General features: G+C 50.9%; 1 protein-coding gene across 1 annotated transcript in view; it reads right to left on the reverse strand.

Annotated features, from left to right (window-relative positions):
- Positions 1 to 1,510: 1,510 nt before the first annotated feature.
- The window catches only part of LOC125727644 (kelch-like protein 13), a 34,698-nt gene continuing 21,940 nt past the window's right edge, over positions 1,511 to 14,268 (reverse strand). Inside the window, 6 exon segments of the mRNA XM_049004504.1 lie at positions 1,511 to 2,720; positions 2,722 to 2,912; positions 7,552 to 7,665; positions 10,563 to 11,358; positions 11,746 to 11,942; positions 13,123 to 13,255. Of these exon segments, the coding sequence (XP_048860461.1) occupies positions 2,250 to 2,720; positions 2,722 to 2,912; positions 7,552 to 7,665; positions 10,563 to 11,358; positions 11,746 to 11,942; positions 13,123 to 13,255 (1,902 nt within the window). The 3' untranslated portion in view covers positions 1,511 to 2,249.

Below are 14,268 nucleotides of genomic sequence, written 5' to 3' on the forward strand. Positions count from 1 at the left end.
AAATCACCAACTAAGCAGGAAACAGTATTATTATAAGGGCACTGGGCCAATATTTTGCTTTCAATAACAAACGCAACAGATCTGCAAGTAAGATACAAAGCGGACGTAGAACCCTACCATTCCTGGGCAATCCCTAATCCACCCCCCCCCCCCCCCCCCGCCCCAGGCAAATGAAATAACGAGGTGAAATTAAGTCGGAGAAAAAAATCTCGACAACCACATAAAGCCTTCACGGCATCAACCATTGCAACCTTTTCTAGCTCAGAGAACAATAATTCAAGAGCTGAGATTCATTTTAGAGGCAAGATTTATCTAAAAGATGCAACATTTAGTCTAGCAGAGATTTATTGGGGCGGGCGTTTGAGTAGGTGAGACCTACTCAAGAGCTGAGGTTTATTCCTCGAGAGATGTTCATTCAACAGCTAAGAATTATTCAGGCTGCGTCTTGAAAAATACAAGCAACTCTAAGTGAAACCTAAAGGATGAAGTGTAGATCGTGCAGTGTCGATCTTTGGGTTCGCCAAATAAGGTCGTTCAGTCTAATTAAGACATGCCCCTTGAGAAGCAGAGCTTCCGCGTCAACGGCGCTTTTATTTTGAAGCGGTAGGAGGGTTAAGCCCCGATGTGTCACGTACACAGAATGGGGCAGCGTTGAGCCAACTCTGCACCCCCCTAGATGAAAGGGCCTGAGTTTCTGTAACTGAGAAGGCTCTGGCCCTTATGCCCCCCCCCCCCCCAACATTATATTACCTTAAGCTAACAAATTAAATATTTAAACAACGACAGGAAAGGTTAACGACAGTACGGATCTCGGTCCTTCCACACAGGCGCTAACGAGGATATGCTTCTCAAGGTGAAGTTTCATAGAGGGAGGTAGATATAAATCTGGCAGCTTTCGTGCTGGAAATCCTCCGCACGTCTTTCCCTTAACATGTGTGGCGGGAACGAGGCCTCCTTGGCACCAGAAGCATAGCGGTAGGGAGGGTAAAGTCTGCAGCAGGACACAAGCCGGGCGTTTGCTCCATCCCCACGGGTGGGGGGCGCTGTAGAACCCTCCTACGCGGCATCCTTAACTTCAAAGTGCATTTGTGTTTCCCGCCCTTGAAAGGCTCCCCTTTTAAAGAGTACAAACCTCACAGGATGGCTAAAGGTCCTCCTGGGAACGCTTTCACCTTTGCCACGCAGAGAGATGTGAGCGCCTTCGCCTCCCCACCATTTCTTGTTATGCTGCTGACATTTCTAGCTCACGCGAACTTTGCCACGGGAGGTCCCCGGCCTGCCCAGGAAGTTATAAAAGGCAGTGATCATGTGACGATGCGATCGATTCTCATCGGTCGCTCCCTGCACTGCTCCATTCTCACACGACTGGAAGGGTGTGTCCTATGTTTCTCTCTTCTTTTAACCACCGAGCACGATAAACATGAACGGGACTTACACCTTCGCTCCGAGACAGTGAACAGAACAATAGCACTGCTTATTAAATCATTTATTAAACTTAGAAAATGCCATTTGTTAACGGTCAACAGCAATGTCAGGATCAGACGGCTCAGGGAGGGGTGGGGTGGGGGGGATGCTGGCCTAGTCCTGAGATTAAAATACAGGTAATCCCTCGCACGATCTACGTGCCCGGTGCTGCCTTGGGATCACAAATACGTCACCTGGGTCCCCGGGCAATGGGTAAAAAAAAAACCGGCTTGGGTGCAGTAAAATTCAAAGGTATCAGCTAGAAAAAAAATGGGCCAAATATCCGAATTAAGAACCTGCGGCATTGCGGGCCTGAGGGACGATGTTCTGGATGTGCAACGCTAAGACACAAATACAACCGCTCCTCGTCTAGCGACCGAGTTCCGTTCCAGCAACCAGGCCGTTAGGGAAAATGGTCGCCAAGTGAAAATCACAGTGGCCTAGGCGGCCTGCGACCGTGTTTATGACCTCGCTGCAACCTTCCACACGCAGCTTTTTATATCCTTCAATGAAGTGGACATTTTCGCTCTAAGACATTAAAGGAATCTCTCGCTCCAGTGTGCGTCACTCTCGAACATAGGAAAATCTGCCAGCAAACGCGTGCATCAGTCGGTAAATACATTTTCATTACGTTGCATTAGCAAGTGGCCACTAACAGAATTAGCCGCTAAACGAGGAGAGGTTGTCAGGCGCCAAGATCAGCGGCTCGTTACGGAAGGGCACTGCCGATGGTAGCTTCTGCGGAGTTTACCGCTCGTGTTTTCCTACAGGGTGAAAACTGGAGGTCAGCTTAGCAGCCGTGTATAAATACAGTCTAGTGGGTTAGGGGTGGACCCTGGGTGCAGGGTGGGGGTGGGGCAGTATGACATCATCCTTAGAGGAAAGTGCAAACAGTATCTGAGTACAGTTTGAGGGTTCCGAGTGTCATGGTGGGGGGGGTACAGGACCCCCCCCCCTTCCTCAGGCGCCGAGAGTGGCGATTCTCTGGACGGCGAACCGGCAAGGTCCTCCGGGGGGGGGACAGTGAGGGTGCAGGCGCGGATTCCGCCCAGCGACTCGGGCAGGTCGAACACCTTGTGCCACTCGTCCCTGTCGGGGTCGTACTTCTGCACGATCTCCACCATGCAGCGGTTGTTCCACGAGTAGCCGCCCACAACGTAGATCTTGCTCTCGAAGACGGCCACGCCCACATCGCTCTGGCCGCGCAGCATGGCGGCGATGGGCGTCCACAGGTCCAGCGCCGGTGAGTAGTACTCCGCAGCTCAGCACGTCGTCGTAGTCGCTGGTGCCCCGGAAGTGGTTGCCGCCGATGACGTAGAGCCGGTCGGCCACAGTGCACATGCAGTGTAGCCCCCGCACCGTGGTCATGGGTGCCTTGTGCGTCCAGCGGTCCCCTTCTGGGTCGAAGCACATTAGTTCCTTCTGGAAGGTGTCGTGAGTTATGCCCCCTGCAGGCAAGTGGAAAGAACACACATCAGGAAGTGATCACTCAGACTCAAGAGGAGTGTAATGCATACTTACTACCAGGGGCAGGTTTATCATTTCTGGGACTACACTCAAAAAGTCCCTCCCCCCCTCATGTAATGACTGTTTTGAACAACAGGGGACCTCCACAATTTTGTGGTTTCAGTGGTGGTACAACATCACTTCCTACCACCCATATTCAGCACCATGGTTCACCCCCAAACACAAGATTCAAGTAAAAGGACGCGAGCAAAGTCACCACAGCAATGCCACCAGTCCTGTATCACCCCTAGCAACAAGGCCTTCAAGAAACACACATTTTTTAGATAGCAAATGTCTATACTACAACACCATAGGGCACTCACAGCAATTACTGATTTATTATCATTATAATAATAATTATTATTAATGATAATTATAATAATTATTCAGACAGACGTGGTACTGTCATGCACAGCCAGGCCCACAGGGCGGCGCCATAGAACTTGAAGATGGGACACTCACGGCTTAAGGGAAGGAAAGCAGGTCACGTCCACAGGGAAGGCTGAAAATAAAATTCCCAGTATGCCCTTCTCTCTCCCTTACCCGCCAACTTTGGGGAGGTGGGGGGGGTGAGCACATAGAAGGGAGAGTGTGGCGTTGGGGGGGGGGGGGCACTGGTGAGCTGCTTGCCAAATGGAGCAGGGATGCCCCCACACTGCCTCTAACCATGTTTCCTTGACAACACCATCAAGAGTCCGGGGCAAGTGGACGAACTGGCCAAGCACATAAATGGGGGGGGGGGGGGTTTGAAAATCGAACACAGGCTGGAATAATTTACAGGCTGCTTTCTTGGTAATACCACATACAAAAACACCAAAGGGCTGTCTGTGTAATTCTACAGTTCAAAGCAATTAATTAATAATGAGTTTTACAATTTTTACATTTATGTGGTTCGGACTTCCTACTATTAGAATTATTATTTTCATATACATACGATGGCAAGAGATTTGAATAATTTCAATCCACCAGACAACTCTTCTGCGGCAGACTGCAGAATCCATCCAAGTTTAATAACCATTTCACTAGAGCGGACTTGTGAAGACATTAAGCCGGTTATGAGAAGCAGAGGGCATGAGACTCGAGGCGCAGGGTGCCTGTCAATCTAAAGGCGATGATACACAGGGTGACTTTTTTTTGAGCAGTGTTGCCGGGCAACTACCAAGCAGGTGAGACAAAGGGCAACTCATCTGGAGGTGGATGATTAAGAGAAGTTGCCCACTACCCATGAAAAAAAATTCAAACAGAAACTGTTAAACTGTTACCCAATATTGGCGGGAAGGTGCCTGAGCAGCATTGTTCAGCAGCATTGCCGTACGTATCGTCACCCTCGGACACATTAACACCGCGAATGAGCGATCCATCTTGTGATTGCATCCCAGGCGGCGTAGGGCGTGAGGCCAGGATATGCTCACAGTGCAGGCGGATTATAACGGCCAATAAACCTACCTGTGAGCTTCTGGACTGCTGGAGGACAGCATAAAGTTATTAGCATAAGACAAGTGGGACATGCAAACCTTACACACACCTGAGGACCCATCTGAACCCCCAAACCCGGAGGTTTGAGGCAACAATACCAGGCACTGAGCCACCGTGGATGAGAGCAGCTACAAAGGACCAATAAAGCTGCACTGCATGACGCTCATAACCCAATAAAACATTGACCCAATTTAAAAAAAAACAAAAAAAAAACAACCAAATAAGTGTGAGAAAAAAACTCCACAAGCCTTTGCAAACTACACTGGACTCCTGCTCCTCCTCTGAGACTGGACCTGCGTCTCAACTTGCAGAAGGTGACTAATTAATCAACGAGAAGCTTCCTAAATCACTTCTCCACAGATCCTCCGTCTCCAGGGCGACGGCACTGCAAAGGAGCCATCGGCTGTTTGAATATGTTGTTGTTATTGTCCTTGCGTTTAGACATTTTCCAGATACACATCTGGATATCATTACCGGAGCAAATTAACGTATGAGCTTCTCTAGAGTGTACAACAGCGGGGTTCGACCCCCATGTCCTTATCTGCTCGGCCACACGCTGCCCTCCATGTTGACAGACGGCACCACTGAAACCCCCACTGCGCCAGAGGGCCCCCGCCGTCGAGCAGAAAGGAGACGACGGCAGAGGGGACAGGACAGAGGCAGGCAGATAATTAGCCCGGCATGATAAACAGGCAGCGACCAGATGGAGCAGGATTTCACCTTAAAACAAGACGTAATGTTCCGAAAGACTGCATGATTAACTAAACAATAAAATGAAGTGGTCTAAAAGACCACGTGTTTCACTCTTAAGACAATGGAAATTTAAATGGAATCCTAAACGTAAACATAACCTTGAATACAAAGCTAAGCCCCACCCTAACCCTAACCCTAAGGCTAAACCAGCCCTAGCCTTCAAACCCATAGATGTCCAATGCAAGGGTCTTTGTGGGGTGTTCCACAAAGCAGGATTTCTCGCTGAGCCGGATAACTTGTCGGATTTAAGGTAGTCTGGGCTAAATGTAAGTGAGCGAAGATAAAGTCAATTTAACCCAGATTACCTTAAATCCAACAAGTTATCCGGCTAAGCAAGAATCTTGATTCGTGAAGATCCCCCTGCTCGACCATCCAACACAGGTGCCAAATCAACATGCATGTGGCCGGCATGTCCCAACAGTAAACCGAACAGCATGTGTACGCATGCGGGGGCCCCGTGGACCACAGGAGGCGCTCGTTAGTCAGAGGACCGGAGCATGTCACCACCGAGCTCGCATTTCGGCCCGGGCGGGAACGCCACAGCCTAATTCCGGCTAACTGGAGGAACACAGCTAATGCGAGCAGATTTTAGGACCAGCTGGCCTTATCACTTGACGGAATCTGAAGTGAAGTTTCACCATCCCAGCTACCATGCCTGTTTAACTTTCACAACAAAGCTGTTTCCTGCAGTAATGCTCTGAGTAGCACGTTGATTGAGCACCAGAATAACTCAGACTCAGGCATCATTAAATTCATGTAGAGGTGATACCACACTGCATCTAAAGGTCGGCCCCCGACCCCCCAACCTTCTCATCTGAATCTACAGGCCTGTGAGAGCCAGGCATTTCCCGTCTGAACACAACACTCTTTTTCAGAGCTCAAATATCCCCAAATCTGGAGCCCTGAATGGCCCCTGAACGTTGCCACGGAGACCGGGCGCCGTAGAACAGTACACCACGAGGTGAAACCCTAGCAACAGTTTAAAGGGCTGCATGGATTCCAGAATCTGTGTTCATCCAGTAAGCAGCCACAAACGTTGCAGTGTATCACCCCTCCTGCCGTCCAACCACCCGACACTCTTTTCAGAAGATAATGGTAAGATACTAAAATGAACTAAACTCTTCAGTAAAGTTTTCATTTCTGTAGTGGGTATTTTTGGGCGCGGATCACAGTCAGTATGTGGCAGATTAGCATAATTCTCGTTTTGCCATCATCCGGACTAATCTCCAACTTTTCCGTAGCCCAGGGGATTCGCGGAAAGCTGAGGATTAGAAACCCAGAAAGGACAGAAGTCCTCCCCCCCCCCCCACCCCCGCTGCCCAAACTTTAAACACATCGTCTGGCAGAAGTCAAATGCATGAGAAGTACAGACATGGGCTCAGATTTACATAATACTTTAAAGTACTGATGACTTGTCAATGGCTTAAATTACACACTTAGAATTCTAACACGAGTCAAAACAAAACTGTCTGCCGGTCACGTCAAAGTGTGACTTTTTTTTTTTTTGAAAATATGCTCACCCATCCATCCCGCACATCCAATACCGGGTCGCGCCTATCCGAAGAAGGTGTGGGGGGGGGACGCTACAGATCAATACATCACAGGGGGCTCATTCACACACTATGGGCAAGTTCGAGATGCCAATTAGGCTCAGTGAAAGTTTGTGGACTGTGGGAGGAAACCAGGAGAGACCTAGAAGAACACGGTCGGAGAATCAAACAGACAACCCTGGAGGTATGAGGCGGAGGGGTCGCCCACTGAGACACCATGCAGTCTGAGCCTTGTCCATGATGCACATAATTAAATTTCACGCAGAGAATGGGATGTCAATGAAGTAAATTAAGTAAATTAAGGCCATTACACCTCCAGCTAAGTTCCCCGGGTCATAATGACCCTCTCAGTTCCTCGCTCTGATGTTCAAACAGCGGCGCCTCACTAATCTCACGCACGGGGACGCCGATCCAGACCAATGCTGAGATCTTCTGCACAATCATCTTTCTGTTCGGGTTAATCGGGAGGCAATTTGAGCTATTTAACGGGAAAAGCTAATGGAACGTTCTCAGCCCACTATGGAAATCGGACAGTAAAAGTGTGGGTGTCGCAGGTAGGAATCGCTAAACGGAAAACTCCATTTTGCTCGGAGATAAACCGAGACTGGAGAGATGGTCTGGATGAGCGAGGCGAGCCAGCAGGTCTAGAGGTGGTACCAGGACCGACCCGCAAAATGGTCTTTGGAGACCTGACGTATTTGGCACTTTAATTTCTGACAGATTTTTTCCTAAGCATTCTCGGGCATCAGAAACAAATCACTTTGGTCTCCAGCCACAGTCACCCGCCTGGCAAAGAACCTACCAGAAATGTACATGAAGCCTCCGTACACCGTCCCAGCGTGTCCGTAGTGGGGCTCGTTCATTTTGGCCACGTAGGTCCACTCGTTCGTCCGAGGGTTGTAGCACTCCACTGTAGCTGTTTCAGGTGGTGGGGGGGGGTGGAGGGTAGAAAAGAAGGGGTGTTAAGGGAAATCTGTGCAGGAAAGACATACAAGCATAAAAAGGGGCCAGTTCGTGGGTCCCAGACCAAACAGAACCACGGTGAAGCTGGCGAGAGCCTCCTCGGACCTCGGAACCTGTCCTCGGGGGTGGCAGGCATGGTCGGTGTGGGCCCCTTCCAGAACATTCCGCCGCCCCTTTAAAATTTCACCCGATTACAGAATCAATGAATCCACAGAATCCATTAAACTCTGTGCCACGGCGATGAAAACGCCCACCAGGTGTAATTAAGCCGAAGCCGCTTTCTGTATGCAAACATATAATTTACTTAAACGTTACACTGCGTCGTCCCAGAGGAGGGGCGGATAATTGGATGGGGTAATTAAACCCGTTTAAAATTTAAGGCAGATATTTTATAGAAACTTGGCCTATTATACCAGCATGCGACACACTACCAATAGCAACGGCAGTGTTGTTACTACCAAAATTACCCGAGTGGCCAAACGGACCTTAAAGCTCTAGGCTGAGACCCCGACACTTTGAGAAGTCCAGATCCTCAGGCAGCCAAACTGGGACAGAACCAGAACGCTGCCCCGGTGGGGTCGTGCATACACATACACACGGTTCTTTGTGCCTCCTTTTAAAACCATCTGGTTCTGGAGACCAAAACAGGCAGAGCTGCCTATCCTGTCATCCTGACCCCACCCCTGGGCGCTCCCTAGCCTTAGACCAGTGTTTCCCAATGCAGTCCTTGGGGAACCCACACCCGGTCCACGTTTTTGCTCCCTTACTCTGGGGAGGGAGCGAAAACATGGACTGTCTGGGTTCGCCAAGGACCGGACTGGGAAACATTGGTCTAAGGCTAGGGAGCCTTTGATCGGTGTGGCGCCGTTTGTGATGCGAGCGGGGGTCACCGAAGGCATAGATTAAAGGCACCCAGCGCCGCAGGGACAGACGGAACTCATCGGAGCATGAGCCCGGGGATCTACACAGCTCTTGAGCCAGGACTCGGTATCAAAGACCGCTACTCCGGATACAACAACACCAGAAAATGGATTGTAGGACACCAACATGTTCTTCCTTCCAACGGTCAGGCTCGTGCTGTGTTAAACCGACACCAGCACTTTCTCACCCTGCGGTACAATTCCCAGAAGCCCCTGTTAGCAACTTACATAGCTGGAACTGTTCCGTTGTATAGTTCCAACCACAGGTGTTAGCAACTATGCTTTTGGGGAATGTACCCTTGTTCCGCTCTAGATTCTTCTCAAAGGACCCATTAAGTTGACTATGTCTGTAATCTGTGGCTCCATCTCTGCTTCACGCTCAGTGTCAGCTGTGATCTGACCGAAAGCCCGTTTCGATTTCAAGAAAACATCTCGCACTATATACATTGACCATTTTGCTTCACTCGGGTTACGTCGCAGTGGGTGGTTGCCTCACTAAATATGACTTACAGATATATCTGTCTGTATACAGACACAGCTTTGGGCAGGAGCTGGCAGGAGCAGCCTGGCTGACCGCTCCATCAGTGCCCCCTAGGGACGCATCAGGGAACTGACGAATTACTGACGAATCTCATGACGCATCAGGGAACTTCCAGTGGTATGAAAAAGCTTCTGCTAATGGGAGGCCACCTGTCTTTGCCCTCCAGGGATGGGGTGTGCATCCTACTTAAACCTATAGGGGGCAGTACAATAACAAAAGCAGACAAGAAAAACAGTTTAAAAAAAACAGTATGTTGACACAGGGCTTGGCTGTTCGAAAGGCAGGGACCCGTTGATATGAATTACAGTCCCCTTGGGGCTTTAGCGGTTTGGGGGCCTTCCACATGTTCTCCAACACGCGGCCAAATGCTTTTCTTAGCAGGCCATGCCCCCACGCTGGGGCTGGCCCCACCCCTCCCAGCAAGGTCACCAACCACAACACCCCAGCGTGTTAAGCACAAGCTCCGTCCCAATCCCACATCTGCAGCCATACCACCCCGATCATGAGAAGGACGGCTCCTTTACATTCCTACCCCCCCCCCCCCCACTGCCCTTCCTCGCCCCCACCCTCACACCTCCTCTCCAGACAACAGAGGGTGAGAAATCCACCATCTCCCGACGCGGGATCTGAAACACCAGCTCAGTTGAATACCTGCCTTCGTACTCATCCTGCCTGTGGTTTAACCTCTGAGCAGCACCGTGAAAACAGACATTTGCATATTTTCTCAATCTCACACAAGGTGCCGTTTCCCGCTCTCCTCTCCACCTCTGGTGCGGCGGATCCTCCAGTGAATCTGCTATTCTGACATTTCAGATTACACCCACCCCCAGTCAAAGAGCGATCCATCTCCTCCCCCCCCCCCCCCCCACTCCCCATTCGGTGGACCTCCACTCTGTAAGCATTCGTTTCTGTTGGGGCGCACGGCTGCCTCTCCGTTCCCTCGTCCTCGTCGCCCATGGAAATATGGGGCCTCTAAATCAGCAAGTGGCCTGAGTCTCGGCTGCGTCCCCCCTGGTGCTTTCAGGGATAATTAATCCTCCCTTCCACCTGCAGGCATCCTCATACCCACACCCACAATTTATAACAATGAAAGGCAGAACTTCCTGTCAGTTATTGACTTTATCCAATAATACAGAGTGGCAGGGCTTCCTGTCAGTTATTGACTATTGACTTTATTGACTACAGAATAATACTGAGAGGTGGGACTTCAGTGACTAATTCACTCCAACGAACTCATTTTCCTAGGCCATCCAAAAACAAACCATCCAGCGAGCGCAGACCAAATCCACGTGACCTGGATCCCTCTATCGTATTAGTCCCTCAACCCAAATCAAACCAATTATGTTCCAAATTTGGTCACCCCCCCCCCCTCCCCCCACATACACTCACCCAGCTCCCCGGCAGCATTGCGCCCCCCCACGGCGTAGAGGTGCCCCTTGAGGGCACTCAGGTGGAAGAAGGTGCGCTTCTCGTTCAGGCAGGCGACTTGGATCCAGCGGTTGTAGCGCGGGTCGTAGCGGAACACCGTGTCCACCGCCGTCTTGCCCTTGGTGTCGTAGTTGCTCTGGCCGCCCACCACGTAGAGGAAGTTGCCGATGACTGCGATGCCGTGCTGGTAGCGCGGCGCGTCCATGGGCGCCAGCGACTTCCACTGCCTCGCCTTCTCGTCATAGAGCCGCAGCTCTTTGCTGACCACCAGCTGCTGCCGCAGCACGCCGCCCAGCGTCACCAGGTGGGCGCTGTCCGAGCGGATGGCCGTGCGCTCCGACTGCATCACCGGCTGCATGTACGGCATCATCTGGTAGTTACTAGCCTCAAGCAGCAGGTTAACGCAGGTGTTGTCCGTGCGCATGAAGTCCACCGTCTGCACGTGGTTGATGAGCTCCTGCGGGCTCATGAGTGGGAAGCGGACGTTGCGCATGAGGCGCGCCGCCTGCTCCATGCGGCCGTCCTCGTGACGCAGCCAGCGGCACGCCGCCTTGAAGAGCTCCAGCTCGCCGCAGTGCCGCAGGCTGTTGCTGGAGAGCACGAAGGCCAGCCGCTCGAAGGGCAGCTTGACGAACTCGCCGGTGCCCAGCAACGACGGGAAGTTCCTCAGAATGAAGCTGTTGATGTACTTGTCAACCTCGGTCAGGTTGTAGGCGTTCGCGATGCGGCCCACTTCCACGCAGTTGTCCAAGGAGACCTACGGGGATGGGGGGGGGGGGGAGGAGGGACACCAACGTTTCACCCGTATGCTTGGCGGAGGGACCTGAAAACCGCGAGTATCCCACTGAGAAATGCTGCTCATGCCGCTACAATGACCGACAAAAGCCAGAATAAAAAATAAAAACAACACGTCTCGCATTTTTTCCGTGTGAAAACCGCCGACTGCCAAACCTAAGGTCTGTGGGAAAAAAAAAACCCCACCAGCACTGCGATTTGTGACACCATGGTGAGAAAAAAGAGGAGGAACTGCAGAAAGAAACACCTGCCACAGAAGAGTCTCAGAGCACGGCGGTGCCAACGAGAAGCGCTAAGCATCGGGATCTGCTGTCGCGGGCGAGGAGATGCGAACGGTTTGGACCCCTACCCCGGAGATGAGAAAGACTTTGCAGAAGTCGAGCACGGGCAGGATCTGGAGGAAGCTGGCGGCCTCCAGCGTATCCTGCAGGTTCTCCATGTTGAGTGAGAGCTTGGCCGTGTAGATGAAGTCGATGATCTTCTTGAGGCCCACCCGGTTCACACCATGCAATTTGATGCACGACAGGTCCTGCTCCTTCATTCCACCTGGCAGACGGAGGAGGGATAAAGGAGGTGATGTTTACATTACATTAATAAATTTACAACACTGAGAGACGGGACTACCTGTCAGGACTTCCTCTCATCAATACAAGAGAAAGGAGGGTAAGACTAGAGTCCCTGGAGCAACTAGGAGTTTATGGGCCTTGCATTGGGTCCCATTGGTGAAATAATTCTGCGGACCCTGGGACTACATCAGACAAAACTAGTTTATAGATGCCTTGAAGTAGGTGGCAATGCCTTGACCATACGTGTGAAGGTCACTAGGACATCCTCCATCCTTCTCAATGGAGGAGGAGTGGGATAACCTTCTGAAACGCCCCACTTCCAACCCACTTCTGGTCGAAATTTATAAGAAAATGGGGGGGAACCACTCATACCCTCTAAACAGCCATCAGCATGGACTGTATGGAATGACTGAGAAAAAAAAACAGTTAGAAGCACCACAGAGCGCGACATTTTTACTACGCAGATATGAACATGTCCCTCTGACCCTGGCCAGATTGAGCAGCTGGAGGACGGACAGACAGTAACGTGACTGAGTGTCTTCTCGCCGAAAGCCACCTCCCCCTTTTGACGAGACACTCTGAGATTAGATCTGCACCCCACCCACCGTCCACGTGCTCCCAGAACTTCGGCATAACAATGAGAGGCGGAGGGGGCAGCACAGTCTATTTTTGCCTCCCCGCCCATGACAAAGCTTTGCCTCTCTGCAACACGAGAGCCTCTGCAGAAAGTCGCCGGGCCTGCCTGTTAAACCCATGGCATGGTGACACCAACACATTGCAAGGCAACCTGCTTTTTCAGTTCAGTCTGTCCAGATTTAATTACCCGCCAGTAAAGTCTAGAAGATTCCGCAGCTTCTTATGGAAAAGTTCATTTTGGCAACGTGTGGCACGTTCTTCCACGGACGGGACGGTAATAAAGCTCAAGCTCGCACCCTGGCGAAGACCATCGGCACGGCAAGGGGAGACCATCTGACCCATGATTGGCCGTTAAGATTAAAGATGGAAGCAGCAGAGAAGAGGATGCTGGGAAAAATTCAACAATATTATGAACAATTCTGCCCATTCACTGCAGGGGGCGCTATCCTGGGGCACATTTAGCCACTCATATGCTGCTTGTCCACTGCTCTGCTGGATTCCCGAGCGAAGGGCAGCCGCCGTACCTGTGAACATGGCTTTGAAGTAGTCGCTGGAGGATGCCATCATCGCCCGGTGGACGGGAAAGGCCTCATCGCCGTCCCCCGCCACGAGAGTCACGTCACACAGGAGTCCTTCTATCCTCAGCTGGTCAAAACCCTGGGAGGGAGTAGAGAGGTACGACGAGCGTGAATCCAGAGCACTTACATAGTGCATGCGGGGGGGGGGGGGGGGGCAACACCAGAGAAATCAGAGAGGGCGACTGTGATGGTTTGCGGCCTTTTGCGGGGCCCTTGAGCACAGAGAAACCTACAATTTACAGGTGAAGTAGGACCACAGGCTGCGATAATCAGAAACTCTTACAGGTCTTAGCGAGACGTCAGCAACCGACCACCTCGGCACTCTTTGAAAGTCACTCTCCATCCCTGGGGGGGGGGGGGGGGGGCATGGAGACAGCAGACTGGCGTAGGTCAGTGCATCTCAATGATCTCGGACACGCCGTTTGGGATAACCACGGGAGAATTAACATTCCGAAAATCTGTGTACATAATTAATAGGACAACCTGCACCGTACAGATGGGCATCAATGGTACGCCCCAATTTAAATGAGGAGGAACATAAATAGAATAATTTTCTCCTGAAACACCACACTAGGGTTTACAGGGACTATTCTGAGCGGTTCAATCAATGGCCACATAATAAATTATTTCAGAGTCCGATTACTAAAGTTGCAAAAATTCCACCTCGTTGTCTTGTTTCTGCGTCGACTGCTTAACTGTCCGAAGCACTCAGCGTGCAATTAGCGGCGGGAGTCGCTGAATGATCTTGTAACAAAGGAGCACCGGCTTTCAGAAATCCTTCCTGCAGACGAGCTTTTAAATCCATTTGCCACCTAATCTGTTCATTACTCAGACCGTCGAACACTTCCCCGTTTTAAGAATAGAGTAATTTTTAAATTATTTTTTTTCCCAACCGGCAATAGTTCTGCCTGTTGTGTGCCAGCGACTGACTTAGGCAACGTGGCGTAGATATGAGCTAAGAGGCTTAACGAGGACTTATAAAAAAAAATAAATAAATAAAAAAAACCACCCACAGTCCAGACCGAAAATCACAAGGGGATAAAGAGAATTATGGATCGGTGAATGCTGGCGGTGATTACGCCCACCGACATT

Source organism: Brienomyrus brachyistius, unplaced genomic scaffold (assembly GCF_023856365.1).
Source record: "Brienomyrus brachyistius isolate T26 unplaced genomic scaffold, BBRACH_0.4 scaffold105, whole genome shotgun sequence".
Classification (NCBI taxonomy): domain Eukaryota; kingdom Metazoa; phylum Chordata; class Actinopteri; order Osteoglossiformes; family Mormyridae; genus Brienomyrus; species Brienomyrus brachyistius.